Here is a 13,332-nt window from a genome sequence, read left to right as displayed (position 1 = left end):
ATATTAAATGTGCACATTTAGTTATTTGAGTATTTGCCATTGATAACAAATATTCTTTTTAGCTGATCAGGAGGTCACAGCTCAATGTCAAAGGAGCTTTATTAATAAAGCAGTTGAAGTAGTCACACTGCAAAAAGTTCTAGACCCATTTAACATTAATTTCCACTTGCTAGTCAATTACCAGCTGTCACGGCATATTACGTATTGTAAATTTGAGTCAGAAGCTGTCACCCCTAAGTGTATTAACTCTCCCTAATCACATAGGTATAGATTGGTCCCATGAAAGAACTATATTAATCACCAACTTACATATGTCTTCATGATGGTATAAAATTGCCACTGGCTTCATTGCTGAAGTGAAGTAAATCAATGTAGACACCAAAAATGAAAGCAGACTGTCATGAATCTTGAGTATTTCCATTCATGTTAACAAGCTTCTCATTGTTTCCAAACAGAAAAATAATGTCAGCCAACTTTCAAAACTTTTTGCTTCTTAGTGTTAAAAATGTAGTTACTTATTATTATTATTACTAGTTAACATTTCTGGAGTATTTATTATGTGCTAGGCACTATGCTTACAGCTTTATGCGAATTATTTCTTTTAACTTTCACAATAACCCTGTGAGGTTATTGGTTCTTATACTTATGGTTGCATTTTTGTAATGAGTTAGTGATAGCTAAAAGACTTGAGTAACTAACATGTCCAAGTGGCAGAGCCTGGAGTCAAACCCAAGCAATTTAATTCCGTAACCTTTACTCTTGACCAGTAGTCTATGCTGATGGATGATGTTTGATATTTACCAGGTGAATCACTTAGGAATGCATTTGGGTGCAAGTAACTAAAACCCAACATATATTAGCTTACAAAATAGCAATTAATTTTTTCTCACTTAACAGAAAGAATGGAGATATGCAACAACTCACATTTGTTTAGTAGCTTAGCAGTACCAGGACCAGTGACTCTGTGATTCCCTGGCCTTTCCCTCATGGCAGCAAAAATGGCTGCTTCAGTTTCAAGCAAAAGGTCCACATTCAGGGCAGGAATAAAGGAGAGGGGAGAGTCAGCACCAGACAAAACCGTGTAATTTATCATGAAAGCAAAGTCTTTCCCATTTATATCTCATTTGTCAAAACTGTTTCACATGGCCACCCTTATCTGCAAGAGTGGAAGATAAGAGTGGAAGACTGCATGCCTAAGGAAGTTGGGGATGATGATGGACCAGCCTTGAGTCAAAAGTTATAGAATCTACAAACTCTGTAGGAATTTTTCATTTCCTTCTTAACTTCTTCCTTTCTTTTCTTGGAGTGAAAGAGCTGTTATTCTTCATCTCCTAATGTGTTCTTGCCTCATTTTCTATAATGCATTCCTGGATATTAAGGGAAAGTTGTGGTTCCACCGAGTAAGGATGCATTGGTTGCAAGTAACAGAAACTAAGCACACCTAAGAAAATGGATGAATTTCAGTCATTTATTTAACAACTAAATTTATTAAGCACTCATTATACGCCATGAATTCTATGCTCTGTGGACATGACAGTGAACAAAACATTAAAAGAGAGAGAAACAGTGTGCTGGAATCTCATAAAACCCAAAAGTAGGAATGCAGTAGGGCCTTGAAGAGGGACAGGAAGCAGAGGCTGAGAAGCTCTCTGGAATCCAAACAGCTTCTCTGAGCATATCTCAGAGAAGATTCTGCTCACTATGCTTTCTCTTAATTCTTAGTCTGCATGGTGGGTAGAATATGGTCACCCCACATTGTCTGAGTTTTTATCTTCTATTCAAGCTGAACCAGAATCTCTCAGTCCCAATCAAAATACCTAGGAAAAAGAATTTGAATCAAGTGAGCCCAGGGACAGTGAGAGATATAGTTACAGGGGTCGTTGTGAGTGGAGTGGACACCTTGAAAGTTGTCTACCTCAAAAGGCTTCCTGTTGCTATTTGCCATCTCCAAGCTTATTGACGCTTTTCTAGACACTTTGCCTACTACCATCCATGCCAAAGCTCCCTCCTACCACTCCAGATTTTTGAAAGTTAACTCTCCCTTGAAGAGCACATTATTTTAGTTCTGTATAAACTGCATGAGTCAAGGTTGTTTTGGAGTTTTAACAAATCACTGTGTACCCTAAAATATTAAATCTTCCCCTTCCCTCCACAGCTCTATCCCTGTCTTCCAGATAGTGGGAGATTTGGGTCTTAGTTGACATCAAATTCCCTTCTCACTTCAAGCTAGGCCCTCAGAAGCTGACACCACTACAAACCAATTTGGTTCCAAAGTACACATTGCAATGTAGACTGGTATATTTTATGGCCCTTATAAACTATAAGCCAATGAGATATGGTTGTTGGTGATTTTTTTTTAACCTTCTCTTTGTTTCAAATGAATGGGTGTTTTTCCATTCAGGGATAAATGAAATTGCTGACCTTGTGGGTAATCTGGTTTTTTGCAGGCCGTGGATTCCTCTCCACGTGGAGGGGGCTGGGCAGGCTGGGGCTCCTGGGGCAAATCTCTGCTCTCATCAGCATCTGCCACAGTAGGTAAGCATTACACATTGCGTTTGAATGGATAAAGTTCAGGAGCCAAATAGGATATGACATTTTGATCATACCATGTACTGATAGAGTTTAACATTAGCTCATGACATAATAAGAGCAAATTGTTTTTAGTGTTTGCTGTTCTAATTGCTTCCTGTGTATTAATATATTTATTCTTCAAAAACCCTATGAGGAGGCACTCTTATTTTCTCCATTTTGGAGGTAAGGAAGCTGAATCACAGAGAGGTTAAACATTATCCAAAGTCAGGAGTGGCTGAATTGGGCTTTGAACCACACAGTATGGCTTTTAACCATTATATTGTATTGCATCTTAGAATATAAGATTTCGGCTTTTATAATATATCCTTAATGCTTTGTGTTTATCATCCTGCTTGAACATTTTAAAATATATAAATAGCCTACTCCCTAAAAGGATTTGAGGTATCTCAATAAAAGGCATTCATCACAGGGTATTAAAATACAAATACAAAAAGAAATATGCAGGTAGGGAGGAGATATATATCAAGGATAATATAATTGAACGTTGACATTAACTCTGAGATTCTTGGCTACCAGTAGATTATCTATCTCACTGAGTGATAAAACAAGACTTAGTTTATTTAGATAAATTTATTTTCCTTGTATTAAACATTTGAAGAAATGTCCCGTATTGGCTCGTATACAAAGAGAAGATATAATGGACAATGTCTTCATCAGTGAAGGTTTGTCAAAATATTCTTCATGTGACCATTTCTTATATCCACTCTTCATGAAAACTGAAGGTACAACATAAATGTGTCTATGATAATGTAGCCGTAGCATTTCATCTTGAGGGTAGAGAGTGAAGAGCAGGACAGGGGAAGTCACAGGTAACACAGCTTGCAGATCATCTAACTCAGGTGTTCTCAAGGTATCTCTGTGGCATGAGGATCTTGTGATGGGCCATGAATTGGTCCAATTCACTGTTACTCCTAAAACCAGCAGGGCTGAGGTCTTTGACCCCACTCTAATGGACCATGGTTCCAAACAGTTGAAGGGCCAGATACCTAATCTGATAGAACTTAGACTCCCTGGAAGAATGGACAGATTGCATTCTCCTAATTCCATGTCTGTCAAGTATCAGGAGAGCTCTGGCAAGAAGTAGATGGTGGTCAAGTAAATGTTGCCCTCTGCATGAGAGCCTGGAAAGCAAATTTTTTTCTATTGCTAATTGAAAGGCCAGGTATGCCATGAATATTACACATGCAGATGGAAAAATTAATCAGATTAAAGTAGAAGAGCCTGTTTTGTTTTTTGAACAGGACAGAGTCTTTTCATAAGAGTGAGGACAGGAACCTGAAGGCATCCTACTTCCTAGGGAAAATGTTTGAGCTTTTAGTGGCTCTCAAATGGATCTTGCCACTGGCAACACTCAGGATTGCCAGCTTTCTGAACCAAAATTAAAAATGTGCAGTCTAAAAGTTTTTGACGTTGTGATAAGTCATGGAACAGTAAATTATATGGTCACCAAATTATACGGCTCTCCTCATGGTTTATGTCATAACACAGTACAGTGTTTTGGGTGCTTCCAGTTATAGTGGTGTCCAGAACTGCCCTGGCTTATAATGAACTTGGTGCTTCAGAAGGTTCTATTATAGACAAAGGATTTACTTTCTCGTTAAAAATTTAAATATAAGCTCCTTCCACGGTAAAGACAGCTATCAGCTGCCCTGTGGGTGTCATGTGCAGGTGTTTTTGGTACACTTACAGGTGCACTCACCTATGACTGCTTTGCTCCTCGTAGGTCTGACTCTTTGCTATTGTTTCTTATCAGTCAGCGACTACACCTCACCATTTGACCTTGGGCTTTGCTGGACCTTTATAAAGTTTTCCATCCATCAACTGGCGGCTTGCCTGTTGAATTTACTGTCCATTATCTTTTTCAGTGTCCTGTTGTAATCTGACCTTTGCACATATACAGCCTAGTGCAGCCTTCATCCGGCGGACTGTGCTCCAAGACCTCTAGGTTTTGTTACCTGATTCAGGTATAACCAGTAGATGATGCTGGCTTTACTGCTTAAAAATCAGGCTGTGACTCCATGAATTCCTGATCCATAGAAACTGTGAGATAATCACTGTATGTTGTTTTAAGCCTCCACATATGTGGTAATTTGTTACACAGCAATAGAAGTGAATACAAGAGGGTCTACTTGAACTTCATTCTGATATTTGATGGGGCAATGTGTGACTGTCAGCTCATCTCAGAGGAACCCTGTCTCCACCAACCATAAAAGGGAAATGGCAGTAGTGATGGCACAATGATCCTGCTGGTCCACAGGCAGTTATCTCCCCAGGTTCTTCTGGATCAGTTACTGCACAGAGCCAGGTGAGAAGCACCACAAGTTTTAAGTGGTTGCAACATTAACAAGACACAACATTTATTCGAGGTGCCTTAGGGAAACCTCAAGAGTAACCCCAAACCCAAGCACAGGCTAAAGATTAAGACACTGACTTGAGGTCAAATTAAAAGATGAGTGCCTACCAGTATGGGCTGGGACCTGCCATGGGTTCTCTGCTTAGTGACTTGCCAGGCTGAAATCAAGGTGTCAGCTAGCTGCATTGTCATCTGACATTCAGGGTCAGTTTCAAGGTTATTCAAGTTGTTGGCAGAATTAGTTCCTTGCGGTTGTAGGGCTGACACCCCTGTTTTCTTGCTGGTTATTGGCCAGGGTCACTCAACTCCTAGAGGCTGCCCTCTGGTCCTTTTTCAAAGCCAGCAGGATAATTTCTCCCATGTTTCAAATCTCTCCCTTTAGGAAGGGCCCAAGTCCCTTTTAAAGCCCACCTGATTAGTTCAGGCTCATCCAGGATCTCTCTTTTGATTAACTCAAATTCAACTGATTAATGACCTTAATTACTTCTGAAAAGTCCCTTCACCTTTACTGTATAATGTAACCTAATCATGGGAATGAATCCCATCATATTCACAATCCTGTCCACACTCAAAGTGGGGGGATTGGGCTTCCCTGGTGGCGCAGTGGTTGAGAGTCCGCCTGCCGATGCAGGGGACACAGGTTCGTGCCCTGGTCTGGGAGGATCCCATATGCCGCGGAGCGGCTGGGCTCGTGAGCCATGGCCGCTGAGCCTGCGCGTCTGGAGCCTGTGCTCCGCAACAGGAGAGGCCACAACAGTGAGAGGCCCGCATACCACAAAAAAAAAAAATGTTGTATATATGCCAGGGTTGAGAATCTTGGGGTGATCTTTCAATTCTCCCTAACAGACCTCCCTTTTCCGTTTGAAAACCTCATCAGTTATACCACCAATGCCAGAAACTTAGTATTTTTTAAGGGCTCTGGCTACATGTTGGAATTTTTTTTTCAGGAGAAGGAAGGATTTATTATTACTTGCAGTAAGTAAGGAGAACACCAGGGATCCTTCCCAAAGCACTATCTCCCTGATATATGTTGGAAGTTTGAAAAGCATTTTAATCTTGGCATTTTTCTCTTATTTGCACCCACAATGACCAAAGGGCACATGAGGGAGAGCAAAGAAAGTTTGAAATATTGATACTCATTCTAAGAATCCCTTTGGAAAAATTGGAGCTATCTTTAGAGATGTAGAGACTAAATATGTTCATCACCGCTGGTCATCACAACCCCAATAAATGCAATAACAAGATAGCTGAATGCCATCCCTAAGTTGTTCTCCAGGTACATTTTGGAGATTTTTGGTCAGGATGGGCTTTAACTTTACAAAGTAATAGTAGCTAAACTAATAGCAGTATATACTTGAAAACGAGATAAGTATTTTGGTGGACCTGATAGAGAACTAAAACTTGAAGCATAAGGGGAGGCTTAGGTTCCAAGGCTGGAAACAGGCAGTGGTGGTGATTGGGAATTTGACTCCCAAAACATAACAGGGATCACAAGTGTCCCCCAAATGGTGAAGTGTCACAGCCAGGCTCACAGCCTGAAATAGACGGTTAGAATAGGGTTCAACCACCTGTTTACAGAAGCTTGAAAAAGTTATGGGCACCGTCCTGGGTTGTGGTCTATCTTGAGCTACTATCTTTGGATTGAGAGAGGCAAGCAAGGCAGACCTTCCATTATGTACAGGCAAATAATATCCATCCAGGGCTTTGCAGCATTAACAGTTTATTATCACAGGGTGAAAAAACTTATTGGAAAACAGAGCACTCACAGCAGCAGACAAGCTCTTGAAGGTTTATAAGTTGCCTGTGGAAAGTAAAGAAAGAAAATAACCATATATTCTATTGCAATTAATTCCTACTCAGAAACCTCATGTTACCCCCGGGGTAATTCCAGTTGCAGATGGAATTCTATGCAAGACAGCATCTATAACAAAACTCAGAGCTGTCAACTGAGCACTAGAAACAGAAACCAATACTTCTTACAGTTGTTAAAAAACTGCAGTCACAATCATTAGAACTGTTTAGAGTTGGCAGGAGAGTAACTGGAGAATGGAAAGATTTAGAAGATGATTCTGTCCTGGAAAGAACACTGTATCAGAAGTCATAAGACCTGAGACCCGGTCCCAACTGCTACTAGCTTGTGATCACAAAGAATTGTCACTACCTAGCTACACTATGCACTGAACCTCTCCAGATTCAGCTCCTTACTTGGGAGAGTATGGGTGGAAGAACTTGAGAAATTCTAAGATTCCCTCCAACTTCCAGAATATGATGATTCCATAGTTTGTGGCTGTATATAGCAGGAGAAAGATGTTTGTAACCACTGTGCTAAGTAGAAAAATATAGAAAATTGATTGACTTTTTGCTACACTGTATTTTTATATTTTATCTTTTGCCTCACTACTTTGAGCCCCAAGGTTAAGGGAAAATGAGAAAAAGCAACCTTTCCAATGCTTATATAAAATCCAACATTTCTCAGCCAACAATTGTTTTTGGAGAGGCCATATCTCCTGCATTAGTTTCGTTGACAGCCATGCTATTATCACATTCTAAGAAGACGTGATCAGCTGCCATTCATGCCTTTGGACAAGTTCATAAGATACAATGAAAACGGTTGTTATTTAAGATCCAGGAAGAAACTTGAGTGGGAAAGGAAAATGTAAAAAAAAAGAAAAAGCAATTTTGATGATAATTTCAAAGTACTGTTGTGAGAACCAGATGTGATTTCCCACAAGCACCTTAGAGACCTGACTTAATCATAGAATATATTGCTAAGTTAAGTGATGGACCAGTAATCAAAATGAAAGTCAACAATGCTGAGATATATACAAATATACCAAGGTAAAAATTCTATAGTAGAATAGATCAACTTATTTCCAGATACTTCAAATGACCTATATGTTTATTTAAAATTCTAGTTTATTTAAAATTCTAGTCTCAACACCTTGTATAAGAGTACCTGAGGAGGGGGAGGGAGATCTGATCTGCATATTTACCTTTTCAGAGTTACCATTGTTCTCCTTCCCCATTCTCTCCTGAGTTACACAATTTTTTCCTTCAGCACATTTTAATGAAAGTCTTCTACCAGCACTGTCAGAAATAATGACAATGTCTTTTTATCACAGAGAACGGCAAACTTGTCAGAATGATACTACAGTAAGAACTCTTAACTAGGTATTTCAGTATCAATATCACATGGGTTTATTTTTGAAGGTGGCACTGCTGATGATGTGAAAATTCTCAAGGATCATTGATACAAAAGATAATAGGATTAATGCTTGGAGTTTGTTCACAATCCTTTACAATCTATGAATAAGTTAATGAATTCCTATGTGATGGCAAGGCAAACACTATGAGTTCAGAAACTCTTCTTGTCAATTTTGAACCTAAAGAGAAGTGAGTATCTGATTACAGAGTGGGCATCAACCATCATTACGGAGAGAGGAGACTTTTCCAAAAGGAAGGTTGATTGGCTGCAGGTTCTGCTGCCCTGAAGTTGGCTTTAGTTGAGCACAGCAACACCATCTATGTGTTTTTCTAGATAACTACTGCTCACAACTATAATATCTTGAATTCATTGATAGTAGAGTCTGAAATGCAGCCAATATTTTTATTTTTATTTATTTATTTATTTTAACCTCTTTATTGGAGTATAATTGCTTTACAATGGTGTGTTAGTTTCTGCTGTATAACAAAGTGAATCAGCTATACATATACATATATCCCCATATCTCCTCCTTCTTGTGTCTCCCTCCCTCCCACCCTCCCTATCCCACCCCCCTAGGTGGTCACAAAGCACGGAGCTGATCTCCCTGTGCTATGCAGCTGCTTCCCACTAGCTATCGGTTTTACAGCCAATATTTTTAAATTGTTCTATTTCTCAAAAATTCACCCAAAGAAGAGTAGAAATTGGCACAACCTTCAGAAGAGCAATTAACACTATCTATAAAATTTTAAATGCATGTGTCCCCTGTCTAGCAGTTCCACTGTTGATTCTTTGCAAAATTTCATTAATGTGTATGTCCAAAGATGTTCGATATGGAATTCACTCAGCAAATACATATCTTACCAGGCCCTATTCTAGGCATCTGAGGTAAAGCAGTGAGTAAACAAGATGAAGACCTTGTAGTAGAGTTTACAGACTCGTGGAAGGATGCGGACGATAAACAATACACATCCAGCAATCCCACTCCTGGGCATATACCCAGAAAAAAACCATAATTCGAAAGGATACATGCACCCCAGTGTTCATTGCAGCACTATTTACAATAGCCAAGACATGGAAGGAACCTAAATGTCTATTGACAGAGGAATGGATAAAGAAGATGTGGTATATATTTATATAATGGAATATTACTCAGCCATGAAAGAGAATGGAATAATGTCATTTGCAGCAACATGGATGGACCTAGAGATTATCATACTAAGTGAAGTAAGTCAGACAAAGACAAATATCTTATGATAGCACTCATATGTGGAATCTAATTTTTAAAAAGGCCGAAACAAATGAACTTGTTTGCAAAACAGAAACAGACTTACAGATATCAAAAACAACTTATGGTTACCAAAGGGGAAATGTTGCGGGGAGGGATAAAGCAGGAGCTTGGGATGAACGTACACACGCTACTATATATAAGATAGATAACCAACAAGGACCTACTGTATAGCACAGGGAACTCTATTCAGTGTCCTGGGATAACCTATAGGAGAAAAGAATCTAAAAAAGAATGATTATGTGCATATTTAGAACTGAATCACTTTGCTGTACACCTGAAACTAACACAACATTGTAAATCAACTATACTCCAAAAAAATTAAAATTTTAAAAAATTAAACAATACACATAATGAGTAGGAAGATTATAGAGAGGGTTATAAAGTGTTAAGTCTATGAAAAATATAAGGTAGTGTCAGGAGTACAGGTTAAGCTTTTAAAAAGGGTGGTGTGGGGTAGATCTTAATGAAATGGTATTTGAGCAGAGACCTGAAAGAGCTGAGGGAGTTCACCAGGCATATATGAGAAACTGGAAACAACCCAAGTATCCATCCACAGAGAATGTTAAACATGACAGAGCCATTCAGTGGAATTCTGATTCTATGCAACCATTAAAAAGAATGAGGTAGATCAGTGTCCTAGGTCGGATGCCCGGGGAGAAACTGAGGCAGGTATGAGTGTCCTGGAGTTTTATTAGGAAGGACCCTCAGGAGCAAGCCTTGCAAGAACTGGGCTGCAATGCAGTTGCGTCAGAGGCCACAGCCCATCCCATAGGGAGCTTGGGGGTTGGGATGACCCTTCAGAGCTGTCCCAGGGCATAAGGCACAGGACCAGGCTTTTGTATCACCAACTTCCCCACTGACCAGTCATTACAGTACAGTCTTGAAGGAGCCAATTCCCTTTGGTGAAGGGCATTTCAAAGGGAGGCGTTTAGCTTAGAGCTAGCCGTCAGCAGGGGTGAAGGAGCATTGGGATCCCAGGTAGCACACACAGCCTCCACCACCATCTACACATGCTGAGACCTCCACTGTATATGGTGAAGCCGGGTCCAAGACACTTATATGTAGGGATGTGCTTTTCAGAACTTTTCCCTGAAAGGAATCAACAAGAAACAAATCAGACTTGTTATCCTTAGAAGGAAATGGGGGGTAGGGGGTGGGGTTGGAAGGAAGGCAGGGCCCCTTTAAGTCTTTTAAGAGCCCCCTCCTTTTGGAAGTCCCTCTCATATCACAACAAATATAATAAAATGCACCCACATCCCTCATTAAATATATAATTTATATATAACTGTGGAAGAGTTGAATTTACTTGAACAATAGTTGACCAAGTATTACATTTTTGAATACATTTAAGTAAATATTATTTAATTTCTAATTTGCAAATTTTCTTTTTTTGTCTTTTAGAACCAATACTTCTTTTCAGGTCTTAAATCATTCCATAGGCCCCTGTAAGCTCATAGACTGTATTGACTGTTAGGTCAATAGGTGCTGTTTAGGGAGAAAGAGGCTGGCCCACCTTCTGTTGTCTATGTTCCTATACTCTGATTTTGCTAATATTATAAATGTTTATTTTTACTTATTTATTTAATTTTACATTTTTATCACTTTAATTAAAAGTTTTATTTTGAAAAATATTCAGACTTACAGAAGAAATGTTATAATGAACTCTCACAGTACCTTGATATAGATTAACCTAATAAATGTTTATTTTTAGAAATCAACCAGATATATCAGAGAAATGAGATTATGGGATTTTTTTTAAGTTTCTTTTCTCTATATCCACCTTTTAAAAAGAAAAAGAGAGAAATGAAATGAAAAAGAAGGAAATGTTATATTAAAGATTAAAGCAACCTAAAAGGGGAGAACCCTCTGAACAAGTTAGCTGCTGCCCTCCTGGGGGGTCCTTTATCATAAGGGACCAGCAGAAATTACCCATAAGGCTACCCAGTCATCCAGGGTGCTGTGTAGAACTACTGTTGCTCCCCTAAGTTACCACTTGGTCAGAGAGACCCTCCCACCAACAACAGATTATTTTCATCCTCCAGAGAGAGGGGAGACCTCCCTCCAATGGGGTTTTGTTCTTCTCAACAAGAAGCGAGGTTGGCAAAAAAATTTTGAGAAAAAATTAAACTGGAGGTAGAAGACAGCACCACACAGTGTCTTGGGATCCATGCCTGCACAGCACAGGGATGATCCTAAAAACATTAAGCTGTACCAACCCAAGGCACAGCTGGGAGGGCCAGGGTTAGAGGAAGGTTTCACTGCAGGGGTGACCTTCACCTGGCTGTTTGGTCAAGGTAAGGTAACTCAAGCTAATTTTAACATAAACCAATATTTTAAAGATGAGGAAGCTCCTGATTAAGTATCTGATCTCCAAGGAGTTAAGGAAATGGGACTAAAATGACATTTAATCAACTACAAACGGCATGTAAGACTTTCTTAACATAACATAGTGATTGAGCAAGTGAGTTTTAGAGTCAGAAATACGGAGTTCAAATCCTGCCTCTGCCACTTATTGGTTTGGGGACCTTCAGCAAGTAATTTCATATCACCAGGTCTCAGTTTTCTCAATCGTGAAATGGGCATAATAGTATCTCTTACTTCATAATGAAAAAATTAAATAAGATAATTTACTACACTGAAAATATTTAGTCCAGTGCCTGGGACATAGTAAGTGCTCAATAATGTTGACCAGTACCAAGGGTTTCACATATTTCTTCTCAGTGACCTTATAAAACCCTGGGAGGTAGATGTTATAAACCTCCTTTCAGAGAAGACACAGCAGCAGAGACTCAGAAAGGTCACCAAGACCACATGGCTAATAACTGATGGAACCAAAATTCCTCCACAAGACTCCTGACTCCTAAGTTTAGGGTATTTTCCACTAGAGTATGGATGATAAATTAAACACCAGCCAATCATTTAACATTTGTTTTTAAATGATACAGTATCACGGCATGTATTACTTTCTTTGCAGTACTCACCTTTTTACTGCAGTAAGTCAAAGAGTAGAGGATATTCCGTCTTTAGAACGATAGAATTTGGATGGGTTCATTTCTTGGGGATACTTAGGGTTCATGATGACATGTGAAGAAATGAATCCATGAACTACACCCTGTAGTACTATTCATATTGGTTGTTTTTCTCTGTTATTGGTAGAACAAAATCAGTATCTCTGAGAATGAATCGCTCTCAGTCAAAAGGTAGCAGTGGCTCCATATTATTACTTCCTTGTCTGGGCACTAGATGTCACACTAAGTAAAATTTTAGAAGTTATTCTTCAAAGTAGGGTGTGGCATAGAGTCTAAACCTTAGCTATGAAAAACCATAGCTTTATATTTCTAGTAGAATGTAGTTAAAGATGTACTTTCACTAACAAAAGAACTCAGAAAAAAGAACTGTTAATTAGAGAATATAATTGGAGGAATCTTAAATATGTGCAAATCCTTGTACATCCATTATACCTCAATAGTGTGTGTGTGTGTGTATATGTGTGTGTATGTGTGTGTGTGTGTGTGTGTGTGTGTGTGTGTGTGTAGGTGGAGTAGCAGCCTATTGTCATGTCTGTTAAAAAGACACATTCTACTTATTATACACATAAAATGGTATTTCCTTCCAGAAACAAAGCAATTTTTCTAGAGGCAGGTAATGCATACATATCCATAGTCGTTTGTGAGAAGCTGAGATGGTGAGAAGCTGTTCTTCCCCGGGAAAAGATTCAGACATGGCTCTAACCTGCAAAGGGATGGAGAAGGTGAAAGAGGAGGTAATGACAGTGAAGTTCATTAAACCCTGAACGGTCTCAGGGAAGGATATGGAATCATCTCTCTTGTACAGTTTACACAAAGAAGATATAGCAGATGCCTACCAGCCTTCTGAAACTCATTTATCCCTTGA

At 39.2% G+C, this 13,332-nt stretch overlaps 1 protein-coding gene across 5 annotated transcripts in view; it reads left to right on the top strand.

Annotated features, from left to right (window-relative positions):
- Positions 1–13,332, top strand: part of FAM114A1 (family with sequence similarity 114 member A1) — a 64,952-nt gene that overhangs the window by 16,226 nt on the left and 35,394 nt on the right. For all 5 annotated transcript variants that reach the window (XM_024731646.1, XM_024731644.1, XM_024731643.1 and 2 more), the window contains exon 3: positions 2,448–2,535. In XM_024731646.1, the coding sequence (XP_024587414.1) occupies positions 2,448–2,535 (88 nt within the window). The remainder of the gene's footprint in view (positions 1–2,447; positions 2,536–13,332) is intronic.

Source organism: Neophocaena asiaeorientalis, unplaced genomic scaffold (genome assembly GCF_003031525.2).
Source record: "Neophocaena asiaeorientalis asiaeorientalis breed wild unplaced genomic scaffold, Neophocaena_asiaeorientalis_V1.1 scaffold39, whole genome shotgun sequence".
Taxonomy (NCBI): Eukaryota; Metazoa; Chordata; class Mammalia; order Artiodactyla; family Phocoenidae; genus Neophocaena; species Neophocaena asiaeorientalis.
The sequence above is the reverse complement of the archived record's forward strand: the minus strand, read 5'-3'. Positions and strand labels throughout refer to the sequence as shown.